At 36.6% G+C, this 25,668-nt stretch overlaps 1 protein-coding gene across 3 annotated transcripts; it reads left to right on the top strand.

Moving 5' to 3' along the window:
• rad21b (RAD21 cohesin complex component b) lies at nt 1-25,642 on the top strand. 3 transcript variants are annotated; one of them, XM_079828639.1, is made up of 14 exons: nt 1-114; nt 4,212-4,399; nt 6,949-7,078; nt 7,158-7,257; nt 7,340-7,446; nt 10,696-10,905; nt 10,982-11,107; nt 11,183-11,314; nt 12,386-12,609; nt 12,826-12,979; nt 19,842-19,987; nt 20,069-20,233; nt 24,408-24,491; nt 24,594-25,642. In XM_079828639.1, the coding sequence occupies exons 2-14, from the start codon at nt 4,256-4,258 to the stop codon at nt 24,783-24,785; spliced, it is 1,914 nt and encodes a 637-aa protein (XP_079684765.1). In that variant the 5' UTR covers nt 1-114; nt 4,212-4,255; the 3' UTR covers nt 24,786-25,642. The 3 variants fall into 3 exon arrangements, with proteins under 3 accessions (XP_079684765.1, XP_079684766.1, XP_079684764.1); XM_079828640.1 differs by having other exon boundaries at nt 24,411-24,491; nt 24,594-25,641; XM_079828638.1 differs by having other exon boundaries at nt 28-114; nt 19,842-20,233; nt 24,411-24,491; nt 24,594-25,641.
• Nucleotides 25,643-25,668: the final 26 nt, after the last annotated feature.

Genomic DNA, 25,668 nt, shown 5'->3' on the forward strand with positions numbered 1-25,668 from the left:
GGGGCGTCGCCATTTTGTTTGTTTTAGTGAAACTGTGCAGTGGGAGGAGGAGGGTGAGAAAGGTACCCTAGATACGGTTGCTAAATACGGAAAGCTACGATAGGACCGTTTCGCGTAAGTACTCTCGGCGAAAACAACTAAAAATGCATTTAAGTGCTTGCATCGGAATCATCACCATTCGTTTTCGTGTGGAAACTTGCTAGAAAATCATATTCTCCATCCCTACACCAGGGACAAATGACAGCCGCAGCCTGTGCAGCATCAGTTCTTTATGTTATCACAAAATACGCTAAAATGACTAGTGAAGAATGCGTTTGACGCCTTTGCGCATGCAATGCACGAGCAAAATCCGCACATGGCGCGAGCGCAGGCAGATGTTGATCTCGCGACAGCAGACCGTTAGCGTGTTAGCTCTTCCTTTAACCGCATCCTTACACAACAGTTGTCCTTCATTCATTATTAACGAACGTTAAATTGAACTTACATTTCATAGACTATTACAGCCCAGGAATAAAGCCATTGAGGGAATAATAACTGCGGAAATAATGAGCGCATCACACAGGCCCCGCCATCACTTACAGTCACACACCCATCTCTGTAATAATAAGGGGTATTTAGGAAAACATCCATTCTAGATAATTAGTTGATTTAAAGAATACAAACTGAACTGTAAATATGAATGAATACGTGTATTGCATCAAACATTCAAGTAGTACATCTAATATAATTACCATTACATTCATAAATTGTAAAGGTAAACTAAAATGTCAACAAATGGAATGGCATAAGGCCATCAGCATCTGCAAATGTATCTTTTAATATATTTTTTAAATGTATGTACATGTATAACACTATACAGTGTATTATATTACCTTTGTATTAAAAAAAAAAAGGCATAGGGGAGAGCAGGGCACAACCTAACGCTTTTTGACTTTCTCAGTTTGTGTAAATGCTCTTGGGGTTCAGAGTATTTATTTTTTTCCCACATTAATTTCACACGTCTTGTACAATTATGTGGTTTTGTTTCATTAATGCAGTGTATACTTTTTTCTTGATTTACCCCGAAAGAATGGAAGTGAAATGTGACAACATGCCCCATAGGTGACCAAATGACAGCTTAAACTGATATAATCAAAAAAATATCCATGACCAACTAAAATATTTTGTCAATAAAATACAATTATTAACTTTTTCAAATAAAATAATGGCATTTTTTAATCATTAAAAATATACAACAAACACACCATAAAACACAGTTATACAGCATAGTTCAAAACAATAATAATTCATAATTTCTGAGCATTGACTCTCACCTATTCACCTTTTTCTCATGGTTTCTCAAACAAATTCATAAAAGTATAAAATATAATAGCACAGTTCTAATAGGGGCGCATTGTAACGCACCCCATCTGCGCAACTGGGATTTAACCCCGGTGTCTTCTGCTGGTTAGATCAGCATTAAAGAACTAGCTCAAGTGTTAAATAACATAAGATTAAAAAAATATCAGATTTGTCTTATTTTAAATAAACACAAAAATACTGATTAAAAATAAACTTAAGAAATGTACTTTTGCTATGGTTAAATACATGTTCAGTAATTTTGGCGCAATTTTCTCTCGAAATAATGTTGATATGGCAACTAGTAAATACACTAAGTTTTGTCATCCTGGCATGTGTGGAAATTGTTAAACCATGCGCATTACAACTAACCCCGTGTTAGGTTGTTCCCTGCGCTCCACTAGTTCTCCCAAAAATTATCCCATAATTTACTCACCCTCAAGCCATCCAAGGTATATGCTTTTCTTCTTTTAGACAAATACAATCTGAGTTATATTAAAAATGTCCTGGCTCTTCCAAGCTTTATAATGGCAGTGAATGGCAGCCCAAAATTTGAAGCCCAAAAGGTGCATCTATCCATCATATAACTGCTCCACACGGCTCTGCTGGGTTAATAAAGGCCTTCTGAAGTGAATAGATGGGTTTGCGTTAGAAAAATATCCATATTTATAACTTTCTAAAGTAAAGAAACCCCCCGGAGCCGTGTGGAGCACTTTTAAAATGGATGGATGCACTTTTATGGGCTGCCTTTCACTGCCATTATAAAGCTTGGATCAGCCAGGACATTTTTAATATAACTCTGATTGTATTCGTCTGAAAGAAGAAAGTCATATACACCTAGGATGGCTTGAGGGTGAGTAAATCATGGGATGATTTTTATTTTTGGGTGAACTAACCCTTTAACGCTACTGTGCTGGCGATTCTAATACAGCAGCTGTTGGAGAGACAGTACAATTTATATCGTTCTCTCTTCGGGCTGCAGGTATCAATCTTTTTCAATCAATTTTTATTTTATTTTTAAGTTGTAAAAACACTGTTGTGGAGTTTTTCTTTTACTATTTGATCAAATAGAAACACAAAAAATATATATTTAATGTAGTTTACCAAACTATGACGACTTCCACTTCTGAGAAACCCGAAAATGTGAAAAGGGTCAAATTGCTAAATGTATGACTGCTGTCTTTAATCAAATCTATTATTCCTAAACATTTTCAATAAACAACCAACAAAGGCAAGCAACTTATGATCAGTGTTGGGGGGTAACGCATTACAAGTAACTTGAGTTATGTAATCAGATTACTTTTTTCAAGTAACTAGTAGTAAAGTAACGCATTACTTTAAATTTACAACAAAATATCTGAGTTACTTTTTCAAATAAGGGGTAAGAGTAAACATTATGGTTATTGATATAGTACTAGACTAAATGTGAGCATGCATGTACTCATCTCACTTGCTCAAAAAGATTCAGTATTCCTCAAAATGAATAAAAACAGTAAAATGCAAACTCAGAATATTACGGAAACCTGCTATAATTATGTTAAAGGTGCAGTGTGTAATATTTATGAGGATCTATTGACAGAAATGCAATATACATAACTATGTTTTCAGTGGAGTATAAAGACCTTACATAATGAACCGTTATGTTTTTATTACCCTCGAATGAGCCATTTCTATCTACATCCACCGCGGGTCCCTTACAGTGAAGTCGCCATTTTGTGCCGCCATGTTTCTCTACAGAGCGCTAGTCACTCTGTGCTCTCTCTCCTACAACAACATTTTTGTCTGGTGTCGGCCACCGTAGCTTCTCTATGTGCTTCGAAAGGGAGGGGTTAGCGGTGCATGGTTGCAATTCACAACCTCACCACTAGATGTCGATAAAATGTATGTGGGCTTTTTAATTTTTTTAATCTCACTTTATGAACCAATGTCTTTGCTGCCCAGGTTAGAAAAAGTAACGTGAACGTAATGCATTACTTTCTGGAAAAACGAAATAACGGAATTAGTTACTTTTAACGCAATTTTGTAACGCATTACCTTTAAAAGTCACTTTCCCCAACACTGCTTATAACTAGCACTCACTATAACTAGAGAGATTCGCCAATGATTCGTTTGTTTGAGTCGAATCTTTTGATTGAATCAGAACACACATACTGGACGAAAGCAAGTTGGATTTATTAAAACATGCAAGAGCATGCTTTATGACTACAAACGTAGTAATGTGAATGCAAACTGCAGTGGGCTCTAGATGATTGTATTTAAATGTGGTGTAGCAAATGGTCATGGATACATGAAATTACAATGAATAGAAACGTAATTGAATATTGACTTTTTAGAGCATGTAACTACGCCGGGGGGTCAGGGACATCATGACAGAAATTAATTATTACATCCCATTTTAGGGTTCTTGGAAACTAATCTGACCATCACTATTAGCAGCATAAACAATAAAAACAAGTTTCCTGAGCTGTCTTCCATTGTTTGGTCACACTGACAGTCCGGCACAACAGCAATGTTTTGATACCACTAGCATTTACAGCATTCAAGGGCATAAAACTACAATAAAGTTATCTCTGCATACACTGTACAGAAGGTACAAAAGCTGTCACTGGGGTACTACTACAATCAAAAGGTACACCTTTGCACCTAAAGAGTGCATATTACCTCAAAGGTACATATTGGTACCAAAAGCGTATATTTTAGTACCTAAATGGTACATAGACACCACCCTAGTGACAGCTTTTGTCCCAGTGTATTATCCTGGGAGCCTGAGACAGGAAAGTCTTAACATCAAAAAAAAAAAGAGACAAAGACACGTCCCCTTTAAGATCAATCAAATCAATAATTCCTAACACCAGTGTCATTTTATTCTGCAGGTTCAGCGTCCCCCTCCACCTCAGTGTGAGACGGTGCAGGGACGATGTTCTACGCCCACTTTGTCCTCAGCAAACGTGGGCCGCTGGCCAAAATCTGGCTGGCGGCCCACTGGGATAAGAAGCTGACCAAAGCACACGTGTTCGAGTGCAATCTGGAGAGCAGCGTAGAGAGCATCATCTCTCCAAAGGTCAATGGATTCTCTTGAAATCACGCTGTTTAGGCTGTTTGTTTATATCAATACTAAACGCAAACATGTAATGTGATGCACATATTCATTTACATGTGCATTATTATTATTATTAAATGGATTCAGGCCTGAACTTCAGTGCATTCCTAGTGATAATGTCACTGGAGCTACCATGAGTATAAATGTAATTTTTGTCTTGATAACTAATATCTAAAAAGAAAACTAGCTTGTTTCCGCCACAGAATAAAACATTTTAAAAGATAATTCAGACTTTATATCTCACAATTATGACTTTATATAACACAATTATGACTTTATATCTCACAATTCTGTCTTTATATCTCACAATTCTGTCTTTATATCTTACAATTATTACTTTATATCCCACAATTCTGACTTTATATCTCACAATTATGACTTTATATCACTCAATTATGACTTTAAATCACACAATTCTGTCTTTATATCTCACAATTCTGTCTTAATATCTTACAATTATGACTTTATATCACAATTCTGTCTTTATATCTCACAATTCTGACTTTATATCACACAATTCTGACTTTATATCACACAATTCTGACTTTATATCTCACAATTCTGTCTTTATATCTCACAATTATGACTTTATATCACACAATTATGACTTTATATCACACAATTATGACTTTAAATCACACAATTCTGTCTTTATATCTCACAATTATGACTTTATATCACACAATTATGACTTTAAATCACACAATTATGTCTTTATATCTCACAACTATGTCTTTATATCACACAATTATGACTTTATATCACAATTCTGTCTTTATATCTCACAATTATGACTTTATATCACACAATTCTGTCTTTATATCTCACAATTATGACTTTATATCTCACAATTATGACTTTATGTCTCACAATTCTGTCTTTATATCTCACAATTCTGTCTTTATATCTCACAATTATGACTTTATTATCACACAATTATGACTTTATATCTCAAAATTCTGTCTTTATATCTCATAATTATGACTTTATATCTCACAATTATGACTTTATGTCTCACAATTCTGACTTTATATCTCATAATTATGACTTTATATCTCACAATTCTGACTATATCACACAATTATGACTTTATATCTCACAATTATGACTTTATATCTCAAAATTCTGTCTTTATATCTCATAATTATGACTTTATATCTCACAATTATGACTTTATGTCTCACAATTCTGACTTTATATCTCATAATTATGACTTTATATCACACAATTCTGACTTTATATCTCACAATTCTGTCTTTATATCTCACAATTATGACTTTATGTCTCACAATTCTGTCTTTATATCTCACAATTCTGTCTTTATATCTCATAATTATGACTTTATATCACACAATTCTGACTTTATATCACACAATTCTGACTTTATATCTCACAATCCTGACTTTATATCTCACAATTCTGACTATATCACACAATTATGACTTTATATCTCACAATTATGACTTTATATCTCAAAATTCTGTCTTTATATCTCATAATTATGACTTTATATCTCACAATTATGACTTTATGTCTCACAATTCTGACTTTATATCTCATAATTATGACTTTATATCACACAATTCTGACTTTATATCTCAAAATTCTGTCTTTATATCTCACAATTATGACTTTATGTCTCACAATTCTGTCTTTATATCTCACAATTCTGTCTTTATATCACACAATTCTGACTTTATATGTCACAATTCTGACTTTATATCTCACAATTCTGACTATATCACACAATTATGACTTTATATCTCACAATTCTGACTATATCACACAATTATGACTTTATATCTCACAATTATGACTTTATATCACACAATTCTGAGATGTAATGTTGCAATTGGGAGAAAAAAAAAGAGTCAGAATCGTGAGATAAAAAGTCGCAATTACCTTTTTATTTTACTTTTAGAAAACTATGGAAGCTTGTTTTTGCCACAGAATAAAACATTTACATACAAAAGTTAACATACACAATACAGTCAAAATTACAAAATTGTATTTATTTTTTATTCTGTGGCGGAAACAAGCTTCCATAGAAAACTGGCAGTCGTGTCAGAAGAGCTTTTTTAGCTGATATGTAGTAAATAGATTGCAAGACATGATATGCAAAGCATACACACGTTCACATGACATAAAATGTATGTAAACATGCATATCAAAGATACTTTTCTTATTTTCTTTCCTGTTGATCAGATTATTTCAGGTCTACACCACCCCTTTTCAATTCGATCAAAATCTCATTCATAAATGAAGTCTTTTCAGTCCAAGTGAGCCATCAATCAAATTATAAACAGATTATTTGGGTGCATGTAAAAATAAATGTATAGAACAAACTGTGAAATCTCTTTTAGTAATGTTCACAGACCTTTACTCATAAATCAAAAACCGCTGTTCTAAAATCACATTAGAAATTCCCTCTGGGATGCTTGCAATTGATATCATGACTGAGCAACTCTATAGCAGCTCCATTTACTTCTAATATGTGCTTAATTTGATAGGTAAAAATGGCTCTGCGTACATCTGGTCACTTACTCCTGGGCGTGGTGAGGATCTACCACAGAAAAGCCAAGTACCTGCTGGCAGACTGCAATGAGGCTTTTATTAAGATTAAAATGGCTTTTCGCCCAGGTAAGTTGTGGCTGGACTACATAAGAAGTTGATCCTGTTGCACTGCAAGAGATAATATATTGTGTATTGTTTGACCCAGGTGTGGTCGACCTGCCGGAGGAGAACCGTGAAGCTGCCTACAACGCCATCACATTACCTGAGGAGTTTCACGACTTCGATCAGCCTCTTCCGGACCTGGAGTATGTGCAACTTTCACTTTGTATGTAGTAGTTAGACTCGCGTGCTGTCAGTGTTGACCCTTCCCTGTGTTGTGGATTGCAGCGACATTGACGTTGCTCAGCAGTTCACCCTGAATCAGTCCCGTGTGGAGGAGATCACCATGCGAGAAGAAGTGGGAAACCTCAGTCTACTGCAAGACAATGATTTTGGTATGGCATAAAAAGCATCCTCTTCACTCATGGCAAAATGCTTGTTGTGGTTCAAAGCTGTTTGTATTATACATACTGTTGTTATATACACTCATCTAAAGGATTATTAGGAACACCTGTTCAATTTCTCATTAATGCAATTATCTAATCAACCAATCACATGGCAGTTGCTGCAATGCATTTAGGGGTGTGGTCCTGGTCAAGACAATCTCCTGAACTCCAAACTGAATGTCAGAATGGGAAAGAAAGGGGATTTAAGCAATTTTGAGCGTGGCATGGTTGTTGGTGCCAGACGGGCCGGTCTGAGTATTTCACAATCTGCTCAGTTACTGGGATTTTCACACACAACCATTTCTAGGGTTTACAAAGAATGGTGTGAAAAAGGGAAAAACATCCAGTATGCGGCAGTCCTGTGGGCGAAAATGCCTTGTTGATGCTAAAGGTCAGAGGAGAATGGGCCGACTGATTCAAGCTGACAGAAGAGCAACTTTGACTGAAATAACCACTCGTTACAACCGAGGTATGCAGCAAAAGCATTTGTGAAGCCACAACACGCACAACCTTGAGGCAGATGGGCTACAACAGCAGAAGACCCCACCGGGTACCACTCATCTCCACTACAAATAGGAAAAAGAGGCTATAATTTGCACAAGCTCACCAAAATTGGACAGTTGAAGACTAGAAAATTGTTGCCTGGTCTGATGAGTCTCGATTTCTGTTGAGACATTCAGATGGTAGAGTCAGAATTTGGCGTAAACAGAATGAGAACATGGATCCATCATGCCTTGTTACCACTGTGCAGGCTGGTGGTGGTGGTGTAATGGTGTGGGGGATGTATTCTTGGCACACTTTAGGCCCCTTAGTGCCAATTGGGCATCGTTTAAATGCCACGGCCTACCTGAGCTTCATGCCCTGGATGTGCATCCCACAAATCTCCATCAACTGCAAGATGCTCTCCTATCAATATGGGCCAACATTTCTAAAGAATGCTTTCAGCACCTTGTTGAATCAATGCCACGTAGAATTAAGGCAGTTCTGAAGGCGAAAGGGGGTCAAACACAGTATTAGTATGCTGTTCCTAATCCTTTAGGTGAGTGTACATACCTATTATGCTTTTTTGCATTCACACTTTCTTTAGTGTGTAATGATGCTGTTTGAGCATGAAAGTCCCTCCAGCTGGAGTTCTTCTTTATATCAGTGTCAGTGTTTCTGAACTCCCTGAAATGCCTCCATTATAGTTTTCTTCCAGGAACAAACACAGCACAATATTCCTCATTTAAATAATTGCCGCCCAAGGGATATGCTAAATAAAGGGGCGGGCCTGGTTGAGTTAGTTAGTAGTGTTTTGAAACCAAGCAACCTTCCGATTTCTCTCTTGAATCCAACACGGAAGTGACTTAAACTGCAATTCATTGACTGGCCGCTAGAGAGTCAATCCCATAGACCCCCCATGTTAAAATGCCCGAATTTACAGCAGAAAAATGTGTTTACAGCCTGGTACAAAAAGTGGTTTTGGTCTATACGGCTAATTTTGCCCTTCATGACAACTATGAGGGGGCAATATAATTATAAGTCATCCGTTTAAATTATATTAAGCCTTAAAGTTCTGTATAATTAAGGGAGTGCCCACTTGACAGGGTTTTTCCTACATTGAACATTATTTGGCGGCCGCCAAAACCAATTTTTGTCCCGCTAAAGCCTCATTTGATCAGTTATTGTGATTTATGATTGATGTAGTAGATGACTGCTGCGCTTGCGTTAACTGAGTGACAGAGAGAACGATCAGAGCTCCTCTCCCGCTCGCACACTCTCTGTCTTCAAAATAAGCATTCTTAGCTTTCTAATATTTCACATATTACGTTAATCAAAATCAAAAGGTCGGAAGACCGAATCCATGTTGCACGTGACGCTATCAGACAATATTTTCCTTTAATTACCGCTCGGTGTGAATTGCGCTAAAAAAACATTGACTCTTCTCTGACCAGCTGACATAAACCATACTTTCAATGAACGGGAAACAAATCCTATCTGGTTATGAAGTGTTTTCTGTGTATTGACAATGCTCTAACAGACGGGATTCGCACACAATCCAATGCTCTCCATTGACTTTGCATTGCGTGAGGCTGCCTCCTTGTCATTTCAGACTTATAACAAAAAACAGAACAATGCCTAAAAGCTGCTATGTGACTAGGTGTACAGCAAACAAGCTGAAAAACACAGAAATAAATTTTTCTAAGCTGTCGACCCAAAAAACGAGCTTTTAAGGAGACAAAAGTGGAGACAGGCAACAAGACATAAAGCATCAGCAAGAAGAATGGTTACATTTTGGGATCCTGACACGTGTGCAGTAAACATTTTGTCACTGTTAAGTCAAATATCCAAATGTCAGTTTTATATATGATATTTCCTGTCGCTGATTACGTTCCCCTCTAGTGGGCGTAGTTCTCACTGTCGCGCTCTGTCTCAATTGCCTGTATCCAATTTTTGTCCTTAAACGCTCGTATTTTGGATCAACAGCTTATAAAAAATTCTAGGTTTTTGGTTCTGGGTTTGTTAGCTTGTTTGCTGTACACTTTGTCTCATATCAGCTTTTAGACATTGTTCTGATTTTTGTTATAAGTCAGAAATGATAAGGAGGCCGCTTCACGCAATACAAAGTCAATGGAGAGCGTTGGATTGTTTTCCCCCTGGTGGGCGTGGTTTTCAGATTATGACGCGTGTCACTCTGTCTCTATGGATTCAGCAACCAGGCACCTCAGCTCCACCCATGCCCCGCCTCTTTGCCCATTTTCGGTTATCCGGGAGTGACCCGATGCTAAGATGGTGACGACCAGCTCCGCCCACTTTGCGCTTCAAAAATGCTCTTTATAAACCTACGGGTGACTTCACGGACACTACGTACATTGTTTTATACAGTCTATAGTTGAAACTGGCAGTTATGGTTAGGGGCGGGACATTTCTCAAACACGCTCGAAGCAGTTGACCAATCACAACACACTGGTCCAGCCGACCAATCAGAGCGCATTTGCTTTTCAGAAGGAGGGGCTTCATAGAGACAGGAACTAAACAGAGCGTTACTGACAGACTGGGAAGAGAGGAGCTGCAACAATGGAGAATATGGGGAAAATAATGTGTTTTTAACATTCAAGCATGAAATCCTGTTAACAAGGGCATAAATGGGTCTTCTTTAAACTGATTATCTCATACAGTACAGTCGATAATTAATAGCCAACACATTTTCCTCAACAGCTGATTTTGGGATGGATGACCGAGAGATGATGCGAGAGGAAGGTGCATTTGAAGTGGACATCATCCATGGGGCGTCTGCGTCTAACCTGCTGCTGGAGACAGAGTCGAGTAGCGTACAGATGGCTGACAAGTCCAACCACCTAGAGTACGACCAATACAAGGACGACTTTGGAGACAACCCTATGGAGAGCACTGAGGGAGGCATGCTGGGTAAGAGAGTCATCCACCAGCACAGAGCTGAATTTAAAAGCATCCGCTGAGACTGAGCTGGCTGATATACTTGCAGTGGACAAGCTGCTCAGTAACGAGGATGGAGGTGGTATTTTTGATGACCCTCCTGCCATCCCTGAGGGTGTGATGTTGCCCCAAGACCACGCTGGAGATGATGAGGATGATTTTGACAACCTATCACGTAAGAAAGCATATGACATAGCGATATGTTAACATGTTTTGCATGATAATAGAAATGCTGTATTTTGTCCAATAGCAGCAGGAGGTCCAGACAGTCCTGATTCTGGACCTGTTGAGCAGCTGCCCACCATGACAGACCAGACTGAACAGACCACCCTAGTCCATAATGAAGAGGAGGCTTTTGCTTTAGAGCCCATCGACATCACAGGTCAGCCAGAACAGATACATAGTAGTAATAGTGCAGTAATACAGTTAACACAAGTGTTACATGCCTAATCATATAGTTTCTACTGATGTAAATATGTCACAAAGGTCAAGTTATGTAGCTGACTGATAAAAGGTTTTTGGATATTTTACTGCAAAAATGTTACATAGTGCACCTTTAAGTCTCACGGGTATTTTTGTGGCAATAGCCAACAATACATTGTATGGGTCAAAATTATCGATTTTTCTTTTATGCCAAAAATCATTAGGATATTAAGTAAAGATCATGTTCCATGAAGATATTTAGTACATTTCTTGCGTAAATATATAAAAAAATGTATTATTAGTACTTAAATGCCTTGCTAAGGACTTCATTTGGACAACTTTAAAGGTGATTTTTTTTAATATTTAGATTTTTTATGCACCCTCAGATTCCAGATTTTCAAATAGTATCTCGGCGAAATGTTGTCCTATCCTAAACCATACATCAATGGAAAGCTTATTTATTAAGCTTTCATATTATATATACATCTCGATTATAAAAAAAATGACCCTTATGACTGGTTTTGTGGTCCAGGGTCAAATGTTTATTAAAGGGATAGGTCATTCAAAATTAAATATTCTGTCATAATTTACTCACTCTCATGTTGTTCCAAACCTGTATGACTTTTTTTCTTCTGTGGAACATAAACAAAGATATTTTGAAGAATGTTGGTAACCAAACAGTTGGTTCCCATTGACTTCCATTGTATTTTTTGTTCATATAATGGACGTCAATTGAGTACCGAAATTGTTTGGTTACCAACTTATCTCCACAGAAGAAAGAAAGTCATACAGGTTTGAAACAGCACGAGGGTGAGTAAATAATGACAGAATTTTTGTAACTATCCCTTTAACAAAAAAACCCCCGAATGATTAATGAGGTTTTTAATGTACAATAATCTATAGTGAGCAAGTGAAAATAATTTTTTGTCGAGCTTAATAGCATTTTGTGCCAATGTACCTGAAGTTCTCTTGCAAACAAAATGTCATCATCTTAGATGCCTTTCACCTCACCATCCTCTTATATTATTAGTGAAAGAAACCAAAGCGAAAAGAAAGAGGAAGCTGATTGTGGACAGTGTGAAGGAGCTGGACAGTAAGACCATCCGTGCCCAGCTGAGCGACTACTCCGACATTGTCACCACTCTGGATCTGGCTCCCCCCACCAAGAAGCTGATGATGTGGAAGGAAACAGGAGGAGTGGAGAAGCTGTTTTCTCTGCCAGCTCAGCCCCTCTGGAACAGCAGACTGCTCAAGGTCAGGACACATCTCTGGAACAAGCTGTGAGACATTAATGCAGGCTTTAGTGCAACAAAATGCATAAGGAGCCTTGGATATGTCTGTTTTTGGCACTCTTTTGCTCATTATTATACACAGAAATATACTAAAACAACTTATTTGGACAGGTTTTTTAGCTTTAAAAAGTGTAGTTACCCAATGAATTGCTGAGACCAGCTGTGCCCCTCTGTGCAGATGTTCACACGCTGCCTGACCCCTCTGGTGCCCGATGAACTGAGGAAGAGGAGGAAGGGTGGAGAAGCTGACAGCCTGGACGAGTTCCTCAAAGACCTGGAGAACCCTGAGGTTCCTCGAGAAGAGGCTCTGTCTCAGCAAAGAGACATCATTGGTAAGATGGGCTGGATCGTTGTCATTAACTACTAGAGCTGCACAATTTATCATTAAAGGATCATAATCTCGATTCAAACACCCACGTGATCTTATTCCTAACTGACAGTCAGTGCTTGACATTAACACCCGCCAACCCGCCAAATGCGGGTAGATTTCAGCTGTGGTGGGTAAGGCAGCCACTCCCACTAGCCACTTTGGCGGGTTGAATATAATTTCAGCCTTACAGCCAAATGAAATGCCAAGACCGTTGTATCACAAAATATTACAATTCAGCAAATTTCAATTCTTTATCGATTAACTTGCAGTTAGTGAAGGCGGGATAGGCAGAATCGCGCTGAATGACAGACAACAGAAGCGATCTCTCTCTGTCGCACGCGCGATCAGTTCTCCTTGCGCCTGAATAGTCAAATACACCCGCACACAGATGTCAAATTTTCCGTCGTGTGGAGGATCTCGCATGAAAACAGTCAGTTATGGCTTAAGTGTACATAAACAGGTGGGTAATAACTGGATATGTGTCCGAATATTACGTTGTGTACGAATGAAAATAGGGTTAGCTCACTTAACCTAACTGGAGTGTATGCAAACACGGAGGCGATCGACATTAAACAGCTCACACTTTATTCCCTGCAAAACTCTCACAAGAGTGCGTCACAAACTCCATTCCGTCCACAGCATTACTTAATAAAACAAAAAAACTAAATGTTAGCAACAGAAAATAATTCGCATACATGGGTGCTCGAGGCACAAGGGCGCACACACAAAATGCAGGCAGTTCAACAGGGAGCCCGCACTCTTAAAGGGGTGGTAAACCACGATTTCACTATTCTAACTTTAGCTAGCGTGTAATGTTGCTGCTTGAGCATAAACAACATCTGCAAAGTTACAACGTTCAAAGTTTAAAGCAAAGGGAGATATTTGCTTTTAAAGAAATCAGTTTCTAAGAACTACAGCAAACGGTCAGCAGGCGACTACACACATTCCTCCAGGGTTGGTGACATCAACAGGCTCAATATTTACATAAACCCCTCCTCCAAGAATATTAAATAAGGGGGGGTGAGGCCATTTTGTATCGCGGCGCTGTTGTGGTATAGTCAGGCTGGAGTGGTGTTGCTGCAATGCCGAGGAAACGCTGTTATTTTCATCCGGATTGCAGGTCTGGGGTACTTGCTCTGTTCAGCCTTCCTTGGGACGGGGGTGCGTTGCAGAGCGTTTAACATACAGCATGTTATATGCACGTGTGTTTGAGTCAGCGGGGAATCAGGCGCGCGCAGGGCTCCCTGCAGAGGAGATCTAACATCTAAGCACATCTAACAGAGGAAAACATCCACCGTCTTCGCGATTTCAATGCCAGATTTGCACAACGTCAGCTGCGTGAAAAAAACACTGCCGGTGCGTGGATGCACGACGCGCGCGCTGCACATCTCACGGAGGACAACACAAACTTCGCGAGTTCAATACAGGATATGCACAATGGCTTGTCCTGAAAGCTGGATTTACAAACAGAAGCTGTTTACGGGCCACAACCTGTAAGTCTGATTTATTTTTCATCGATGTGTTTTCCTGTAATAGGTTGTAGCAAGGAAGTAAACAGATGACAACACTGTTCTGCAAACCAGTCTGTTAAATGCTCATTCATACTTAACGTTATCCGACGAACACCTATCGTTACAAACACTAACGTTAAAATCTCAACAGCGAACCTGGCATTAGTGTAAATGATTCTTTGATTAGAGCTTTTATGTATTGTTTATCTACAGGCATGCTAAACATGGTTCTGTGTGTGATTTGGCTAACTTACTAGTTAAAGCCAGTGCTTAGTGTTCGTTTTGGGTTAGTTCTTGCGACAGATATTTGGCTATAATCGTTCTAAAAATACAAAAGTTAAAGTGCCATTCAGTAGCGATCATTATAGATCCGCAGTCTTTACTCTTGAGGACTGAACAGGTTCTGCTCGATCATCTTCACTCAAATGTTCTGGGTCTGATTCGGGCTCATATGGTTTTATTGACGCCGTTGTTTCTATGACCAAAGCACAGCCTCCGGTAAGGGGCGTGACGTTTCCGACATGCGTGCACTAGGCGGTTAGCGAATCACAACACACTGGGCCAGCTAACCAATCAGAGCCCACTGCGTATTTTTGAGGGACTGGCTTCATACAACCCGGAAAGCATCAGACCGTTTTACAAGGAGGGACAGAGCAGTGTAGAATAAAGGTCAAATATATTTTTTTAAAACGAAGCATGAACACATGTTACAGTGCACCCCACAAACACAATCAAGCCTTCAAAAGAATGTGTTTTACCACCCCTTTAAAGGTAACACACTGTATTCATACTCGTTACAATGTCATTAATGTTAATCAAACAACTACAGGTGTTAAATAAATGTATACATATTAAATAAACCTACTGTATCTGTATCTTTTTTTAGAGAAATGTACTATTACTTATATGTAATTTGCTTCTTTGTTCTTTTATATAGCCTAAGAAAAATAACTTGTATATAAAATTTCTCATATTAGCCATATTGCCCACCTGCACACCAGCTGATATACACTGTAGTCTTGATTTGGGTGGTCACTCTGCATTGAAAGTTTGAAAGGGTTTTAAATCTTCTAAATCTAGTAAAATGACTCAAAATCAAGTAATTTAAGCATGCCAAAGTCAACTTTATTTAATGTTATTTCCAAGCAGTAAAATTGTGGCCTGTGAAAATGCTGAGTGGCTGGTGAGCAAAAAAGTTAATGTCAAGCCCTGCTGAAAGTTGTCCTAGACAGTGTACATTCAGAGCTGAGTTCTGACCCAGAGAGAGCAGTTGTCATGTATAGATATGAAACAGCTTCACAAACACAAACAGTCTTTTCAACCACACAGTATCATTATTTCAGTCTTATAATAATTCATATGAACACAGAAGTACTGGGATAAAAGTTTATAGTTCGGATATAAACACTGATGTCTAGCGATCAAAATAGAGTAAATCCCCATTGAAAGCAACTTGACACCTTAAAGATTGTCAATTCAGAATCAGAATCAGAAAGAGCTTTATTGCCAAGTGTGCTTGCACACACAAGGATTTTTTCTTGGTGCTGAAGCTTCCAGTGCACATATACAATACAAACACAACAAGAACATAGTAATACAAGAAAAAAAAAGAATAAAAAATATGAAAAATAGTATAAATTTTATATTTATAAGGTCACAGTTATGTTTAGTCAGACTAAACATTTACAGATTATGAACATATTTACAGTATTTGAGTAGTATGAATATATAAATATAAATAATCTCCTGTGTTTAGAAGATTGCACTAAACAGTCAGAGTATTGCACTTTAGGGAAGGGGGGTGTATTTAACTGTTCAAGAGGGAAATGGCCTGTGGGAAGAAATTGAATTGAATCAATTACATCGGTGGCGACAAGTGACTGTTAAAAATGTATTTGTCATTGAATCATTCATTCAAGAGATTGGTTCAAAATCACTGATTCATCCAGTAATGAAACAAGTGAAGTCTTTATGGGTGAGCAGTGGTGTAAAGTATTTGAGTAAATGTAATAATTAGTTGCTGTACTTAAGTATCGTTTTGGCTACTGTAGTTGTATTGAGTAGCAAAGATATTAGCAAGTTTTACACTCTACTTGACTACATTTTTGAACAAGTAAATACTTTTTACTCCAATACGTTTGTGTTGAGTAATGCAGTTACACATTACATTTTGTATGGCACCTATCTCTTTCTGAAGCAGTTTGTTTATGCTATAAAGAAGCGAAATCGGATTTGCCAGGTACTATATCTTGAGCGTTTTGCCTTTACTCACCCAAACATGCCAGCAAGGCTACTTTACAGGAATGTGAGTGCATAGGTAGTTGATGAATCACAAGTGTTTGATTTATGGGATGAGGACATGATTGCAGCTGGTGGTAACCCAAAACCAGCACATCCAGTGTAAGAAAGCTTTGAATATTTCATTTTACTTAACATTATTTTATTTATCCGCTATATAGACGATACCTTTTTGAAGGATATTGGTTTACTTATGGCCTTTTAGTGCACTTGAGCTTAACTGAGACTTGAGAGTTTTTAGACGTTTAAGAGGCTGTTGTGTCGACCTTGATTTATTGCAATGTTGCTGTGGTCAGTTTTATTTAGATTTTAGAAAATAAACTTAAAAATCAATAGTTTCTTATTTTCACTGGTATGTCTCTCAGGTGTCGAGTGCATCGTTGAGCCTACATTCAGTATGAGTAAAATACTTAAGTGCTGTTCAAATCAGATACTCAAAGACTTTTACTCAATTTGTATTGGAATTGGTGACTTGTAATGGAGTAATTTTCGCTCTAAGGAATCTTTACTTTTACTCAAGCAGGGTTTTCAGGTACTCTTTACACCTCTGTGGGTGAATGAGTCATTGAATCATTCATTCAAACTGTTTTTATAAAAAATTATAATTAATTCAAATGAATTTTGTCAGAACCTCTAGTAAATTAGATGTTATTTTGTTTAGTTGTTTTATTTAGACTCTAGGGAGAATCATGATCTCTTTTTTAAACAACAACAACAACAAAAAATAGAAAAGGAAAAAGGAATGGTTTTGATTCCCAATTTATCCAGAATTGCGCAGCTCTACTAACTACTCATTGGATCATAAGGCATGTAATAATATGATAACCTGACTGTAAATCCAACTGATAGACGGTTATTTTGATGCTTTGAATTGAGATACACAAATGTTCAAAAGTTTGGGAACAGTAAGATTCTTTTGAATGTTCAAACATGAAAAAAAAAAATGTATCACAGTTTCCACAGAAATATTAAGCGGCACAACTGTTTTCAACATTGATAATAATCAGAAATGTTTCTTGAGCATCAAATCATCATATTAGAATGATTTCTGAAGGATCATGTGACACTGAAGACTGGAGTAATGATGATAAATCAGCTTTGATCACAGGAATAAATTACACTTTACTTTGTATTACAATAAAAAAACAGTTATTTTAAATTGTAATAATATTTCTCTGTTTTTACTGTATTTTTGATCAAATAAATTCAGCTTTGCTTACAGGAATAAATTACACTTTACAAAATATATTAAAATAAAAAAACAGTTATTTTAAATTGTAATAATATTTCTATGTTTTTATTGTATTTTTGATCAAATAAATGCAGCTTTGATTACAGGAATAAATTACACTTTACAATATATTACAATAAAAAACTGTTATTTTAAATTGTAATAATATTTCACTGTTTTTACTGTATTTTTGATCAAATAAATGCAGCTTTGATCACTGGAATAAATTACACTTTACAATATATTACAATAAAAAACAGTTATTTTAAATTGTAATAATATTTCTCTGTTTTTATTGTATTTTTGATCAAATAAATGCAGCTTTGATTACAGGAATAAATTACACTTTACAATATATTACAATAAAAAACTGTTATTTTAAATTGTAATAATATTTCACTGTTTTTACTGTATTTTTGATCAAATAAATGCAGCTTTGATCACAGGAATAAATTACTCTTTACAATATATTACAATAAAAAACAGTTATTTTAAATTGTAATAATATTTCACTGTTTTTACTGTATTTTTGATCAAATAAATGCAGCTTTGCTTACAGGAATAAATTACACTTTACAATATATTACAATAAAAAACAGTAATTTTAAATTGTAATAATATTTCACTGTTTTTACTGTATTTTTGATCAAATAAATGCAGCTTTGATTACAGGAATAAATTACACTTTACAATATATTACAATAAAAAACAGTAATTTTAAATTGTAATAATATTTCACTGTTTTTACTGTATTTTTGATCAAATAAATGCAGCTTTGATCACAGGAATAAATTACACTTTACAATATATTACAATAAAAAAACAGTAATTTTAAATTGTAATAATATTTCACTGTTTTTACTGTATTTTTGATCAAATAAATGCAGCTTTGATCACAGGAATAAATTACACTTTACAATATATTACAATAAAAAAACAGTTATTTTAAATTGTAATAATATTTCTCAGTTTTTACAGTATTTTTGATCAAATAAATTTAGCTTTGATCACAGGAATAAATTACACTTTACAATATATTACAATAAAAAAACAGTTATTTTAAATTGTAATAATATTTCTCTGTTTTTACTGTATTTTTGATCAAATAAATTCAGCTTTGATTACAGGAATAAATTACACTTTACAATATATTACAATAAAAAACAGTAATGTCAAATTGTAATAATATTTCACTGTTTTACTGTATTTTTGATCAAATAAATTCAGCTTTGATTACAGGAATAAATTACACTTTACAATATATTACAATAAAAAACAGTTATTTTAAATTGTAATAATATTTCTCTGTTTTTACTGTATTTTTGATCAAATAAATGCAGCTTTGATTACAGGAATAAATTACACTTTACAATATATTACAATAAAAAACAGTAATTTTAAATTGTAATAATATTTCACTGTTTTTACTGTATTTTTGATCAAATAAATGCAGCTTTGATCACAGGAATAAATTACACTTTACTATATATTACAATAAAAAACAGTTATTTTAAATTGTAATAATATTTCACTGTTTTTACAGTATTTTTGATCAAATAAATTCAGCTTTGATTACAGGAATAAATTACACTTTACTATATATTACAATTAAAAAAAAAAACAGTTATTTTAAATTGTAATAATATTTCTCTGTTTTTATTGTATTTTTGATCAAATAAATTCAGCTTTAGTGAGCATAATAGAGTTTCAGAAATTAGCAACCCCAAATGTTTGAAAGGTAGTTTTCTAGTTTGTTACTAATGCCCGTGTTTGGCGTTTTGCAGACCAGACCATCTTGGAGGAGCCCAGTGTTCTGCAGGCTTCAGCCATGGAGGGCAGTCGCACGACCCTCGATGAATCCGTCATGCCTCCTCCATCTGGACACCGCGGACTAAAGCGCAAAGCTCCGGACGCAGAGCCTGCCTTACCTGTGAGATTTAGAACTGCAGGTTTTTCAATGTGGATTTGTGTATGTTTTTCTAACGCTGTGTTCTCACCTATTTTCCTACAGTTGCTTGAGGATGATCGCTCCTCCATTGTTTCCACGCAGCACGTGAACATGCAGCAGGTGGAGCTTCCCCCTGAGGAACCAACCAGCATCTCACAGCTCATGCCTGAGTTCGACCTGATAGGAGAGAAGAGCAAAGATAAGAAGGATGATGAGGAGGAGGAGGAGGTGAGGAGGCTTTAACAGCCGCAAGAAAATCTGATAGCTTATTTTTTAAATAAGAAAACCTTAGTACAGCCAAACTATCTGCATTCGCTTTTCATTTTTCAGCTTTAAGCATCATAATAGTAGAAACTTCATTTAAAAACTAGGGCTGGGCAAATTAACGCGTTAACGCGGGCGATTAATTTTTTCAGCTTAACGCATTAAAAATATTTAACGCAAATAACGCAGCATCCGTTTTTATATCCATTTTTGCCTAGCGTTACATGATCATCACGCTCCTATTCATGTAAATGCTTCCAAGCGCGACAAGACACAAGAGAACGCGCTGTATGTCAATGTCCTGTCTGTGTGTGTGTGTGTGTGTGTGTGTGTCCTGTCTGTGTGGCTGCGTCTCATGTCACACTCTGACACACACACACACACTCGACGCACAGACAGACTCGCGTCAGTCTCCTGCTCACATCGAGTTCTCTTTTGCTCTTGAACAAACAATAACAACAACACAGAGAATTTTGAGTATTCTCATATTAGGAGTCTTAAATTAGTTAAATAAGAGTTGTGAGGAAATGAGATGCGCGGCGCGTCAGATCCGCGTCATGTTCGTCAGCGGCCATTCTTAAAGTGACAAGAGCACGGAACAGAGAAAATTGTAGCTTTAATGATGATGATTAATCTATATTTCATTTATTATTTATTAGGGCTGGGTAAAAAATTGCGATTTCTCGATTTTAACCGATTCTCACTTTTACAAAACAATATCGATTCTTAAATCCCAAGAATCGATAAGTCAATTTTTTTTTTACGAAATTCAAAAACATAGATATCGTTTTGGTGCTGTGGCGTGAGATCGCTCTGCCGCAGCTCAAGAGAACCAGCAGCGCGGAGCAAACATGAACGGATCTTATCTTCCGCCTTAATACCAGTAACAGCGTGAAATAAACACGAATGAGCTTCTTAAAGTGTGTTAAAAGATACAGGACAACTTACCGAAATCCGTATCATGACACATAGAATCGCTCAATCAGTGTTTCAACTGCAGAAAGATGCAAGTAAAACGGCAAGTAAACAATGTCACGTAACGTCACCGTTACCTCAGAAAAACCGTATCCAGTGTCCATAAACTCGTTAGTCAGCTAGAAAAATGAACTCTAGAGAAGAGCATTTTGCTAATTATATGCACCACATTACATAGGCTATTCATTGTCAATGTTCTTCAATATTTAATAAATCTGGCAAGTTTTTATGACAGCCACCCTTTAAATGTGTTTTTTTTTTTTTTTTTTTACTAATTGGAGTAGAATAATGATTATGTAATTGTAAAGTTAATATTATAACTGTATTATTATATAAAAAAAAACATAATTAAGTGTCATTTAAGTGTTTGTATACAAATCAGTTCATTTTTACCTTCAATATTAGTAGGATAATGTAGTATCAACTGACTCCCATAGTTTACAACATTAGTTCAGAAATTAGTTTTCCTTGAGAACATTTTCCATGTATTATACCTCATACATATCCAAAAGAATTGATATTGAATTGAATCGAAAATAATCGAAAGCTTGTGAATCGAAATCGAATCGAATTGTGAAATTTGTGTCAATACCCAGCCCTATTATTTATGCAGTTAAGAAAGGTGTTTGATAACTATCAGTGATGCGCGGGTCAATGTATAAACAACCCGCACCCGACCGACGTTTTCAACTAACCCGCCCGCAACTCGGACCGCAAAAAAAAAAGAAGAAAATATTGTACCCGACCCGCTTCCTGACCCGCATTTTTTAAAAGTAGTAAATGCTCATCGTAGCTCATTGGGCCATTGAGAAAATGTTTCAGGCCCTGACGTGGTGTGCTCAGAGGTGCAGCAGCGAGAGCAGGAAGTTCTTGAGGCGGCCCATCATTTTCCATTTCAGCTCCAGATGCATATTATTGATGAACGCGATGTTTATGTTTCGACCCGGCTTGAATAATTCATCAGCCCACATTTGGAAAAGTGTGAAAGCCCTTAGGAGCGCAAACTGTTATTTTTCTGAATGCTGTATGATATAGCCTAGTGTTATGTAATACAGGCTTGATTTATTCATTTATTTCGTTTAATTTTCTTAACAATTAAGATGCTGCATGTGTTTATCCAGTCTAATCGAAGCATGCGTCTCTCCCCCGACTTTCCCAACAAAAATCCCGCCCCCTCTCAGAAAATACATAAAACGGACTTTAAATGCGTTTAAAAGTAGCCTATTAAAATGGTACAATGGCATTGCTCAGTTCAACGTTTTGGGAAATCAGGCATTTTGTCCCGCGTCAGCATTTATTCAAAAGTTAATAACGCTCAACATTCAAAAGGTAAATAAGGATTTATTGACGATCCGACCGACCGTGACCCGAATATCATTAAAAATATTTTTGGATGACTCGTAACCGCGGGTAACCGCGGGTGGCCGCGGGCACCCGCTCATTTTGGATCAACCCGCGCATCACTGATAACTATTACATTTCTGTATATGTCTAACAGGGAAGGCCACGTGTAAAAATAACATTTATTATAATGGGTTTATGTAAAGATTGTTTTAAGTTCACTTGAATTAAAAGTTGTTTTTTAAAGCCTAATAAATGTTGAAATTACGAGCTTTCAGTTATACTGTAATGTAACGTCATTAATGTTTCATAGAGACATTAGTATCAGTGATACTGGCCTTCATTCATAAAAAGATGCCATTACAACACATATTTAAAATATGCTGTCTTTAAATTGTTTCTACATTAATTTAGAGAGTAACTGAAATTATTACAATATCAAAATATTAAAAACGTAAAATATTAAAAACTTGCGATTAATCGCGATTAATTACAGAACGTTTTTTTTTATTAATCAGTTTTAAAAAAGTTCTCGATTCCCAGCACTATTAAAAACATAATTTTTAAATAGACCTAGGACTTCTTTTACCATTCTTAAAGGATTAGTTCACTTTTTAATCAACTTTTGCTGATAATTTACTCACCCCCATGTCATCCAAGATGTCCATGTCTTTCTTTCTGCAGTCGAAAAGAAATTAAGGTTTTGGATGAAAATAGTCCAGGGTTTTTCTCCATATGATGGACTTCAGTGGGACCCAAACGGTTCAAGGTCCAAATGACAGTTTCAGTGCAGCTTCAAAGGGCTTTAAACGATACCAGACAATGAATAAGGGTCTTATCCAGCGAAACAATCAGTTTCTGCGAGAAACCGAGCAGTATTTATGCTATTTTACCTCTTAACAGATGAACGCGATTGTCTCTGAGCTCCTCCATTACTTCCAGAGAGTGAGGTCAAATTAGATTGTGGTCATAGATGTATTCGTAGATGCTTCATTAGCGACTGCATGGATCAGTAGAATGATGAATCTACTATCGTTATATATCTATAACCACGATCTAATTTGATCAACTGGACATTTCGTGACCTTTGTTTTCTTGTATGTGATTGGTTTAAGCCTTTTCTGTCGCTGCGAGTGTTAAAAAAATCGACATTGAAACGTTTTTTCGAAGCAGCACATTCGCGTTCGGTGTTGAAGCACTCATTACACAAACAGCTGATCAAAAAATAAAACCATCGCGCGAATCATTCGCGCGCCAAATCGCGTCCAGTGTGAAAGGACCTTTACTTCTTCCATTAAATCCCTTTTTAATCCTTTCATTATTTAATTTCTTTAAATAAAAAGACCCCTGCCCCCTTCAGAAAAAGGGTCTCCCCCAATGTTGGACATGGTAACGGACTTGCTCTTTTTCAGTGTCAGTGTTTCTGAACTCCCTGAAACGCCTCCATTGTAGTTTTGAGTTTTCTTCCGGGAAAAAAACACGTCACAATATTCCTCATTTAAATAATTACCGCCCAATGCATATGGTAAATAAAGGGGTGGGCCTGGTTGAGTTAGTTAGTAGTGTGTTGAAACTTACGGGCGGGGCATTCCCCAAACACGCTTGAAGCGCTTGACCAATCACAACACAGATCCAGCTGACCAATCAGAGCACATTGTGCTTTTCAGAAGGAGGGGCTTCATAGAGACAGGAACTAAACAGAGCGTTACTGACAGACTGGGAAGAGAGGAGCCGCAACAATGAAGAAATAATGTTTCAAGCATGAAAACCTATCCTAGTAGAGCCCAAAAAGCCCATTTAAATCTGAATTTTTGTTTATGAGGAGGAGGAAGGTCAGAGCGGAGACCAGGATCAGGAAGAGAGGAGGTGGAACAAGAGAACGCAGCAGATGCTCCACGGTTTACAGGTTTGACAGAATTAAAACTATGTTGATAATCAACATAAACGGATTTTATATCAACAAAATACCCTTTTTATTCCTCTGACTGCTTCCTCTTACTTCCCACAGAGAGTCATTGCTAAGACCGGAGCAGAATCCATCAGCTTGCTGGAGCTGTGCCGAAGCAACAACAAGAAACAAGCGGCTGCGAAGTTCTACAGCTTTCTGGTGCTAAAGAAACAGCAGGCGGTGGAGCTCAGACAGGACGAACCCTACAGCGATATCATCGCCACCCCTGGCCCCAGATTTCACATTATATAGACTCTTAAAGCTCAACACTGGCAGAATGTATTCTTTTCAATGGTTTTGTTTGTATATGATGTGTTATGAATATCTGTGCATGTGCATTTTAATGCATACTACATGTGTCTCACATGAGAAAAAAGACTTTTATAATGTTATAATGCAAAGGCTTTGAGCCTTCGGTTTGGTTGTCTTTAATAATGTTTTTCATATTATTTAATGTTGTTTTGCATGCTTTTTGGATGTTGACATGCAACATACTTGTTTACTTTCATGAAAGTGTTTCTTTGTTGTTAAAAGAGTAACATTTTAGCTGCTCCAAAGATATAAAAGTTCATAGTTTGTATGTTTAAAAAAATATATAATGGATGAAGTATCATCCTACAGTGTTTTTGCTTTGCTCTGTTTTAAAAAAAAGCTACTACAGTAACAATACTATTTCCCTAAAGCTTCAGTGTTGTGAATATTCACCCGAAAGCAGCTTTAGTTTTGCCTGTCAGACAGAAAAATTAAAGCAATTATATATTGTGATATACAATGATATTGTGCCATTTGTTGTAAAGATAATTTTTGTAATTGTGCAAGCACTTTTTAAAACAGTCTCACAGACTTTGGTTTTATCGATGTTACCTATATGGCAACGCTCTGTTTTGTATGTTACAGTAATTAAACTCTATCCGTTACAGTGCAGTACAGTCTTTTATTTAAAATGCCTTGGAAACAGCTTGTTTTATTTATATGGGTAAAAAAACATTTAAAGATAATGTTGATAACCGGTTATATCATTATAGTCTTACACATCATGTGGTTTGCCTGTTGCACTGACTTGGTACAAACGTGTTATGTAATTTTTGTAATAAACAGTAATGAATGCATTTGTTCTCTGTCTGTATTTATCATT

Source organism: Gobio gobio (genome assembly GCF_949357685.1).
Source record: "Gobio gobio genome assembly, chromosome: 11".
Classification (NCBI taxonomy): Eukaryota; Metazoa; Chordata; class Actinopteri; order Cypriniformes; family Gobionidae; genus Gobio; species Gobio gobio.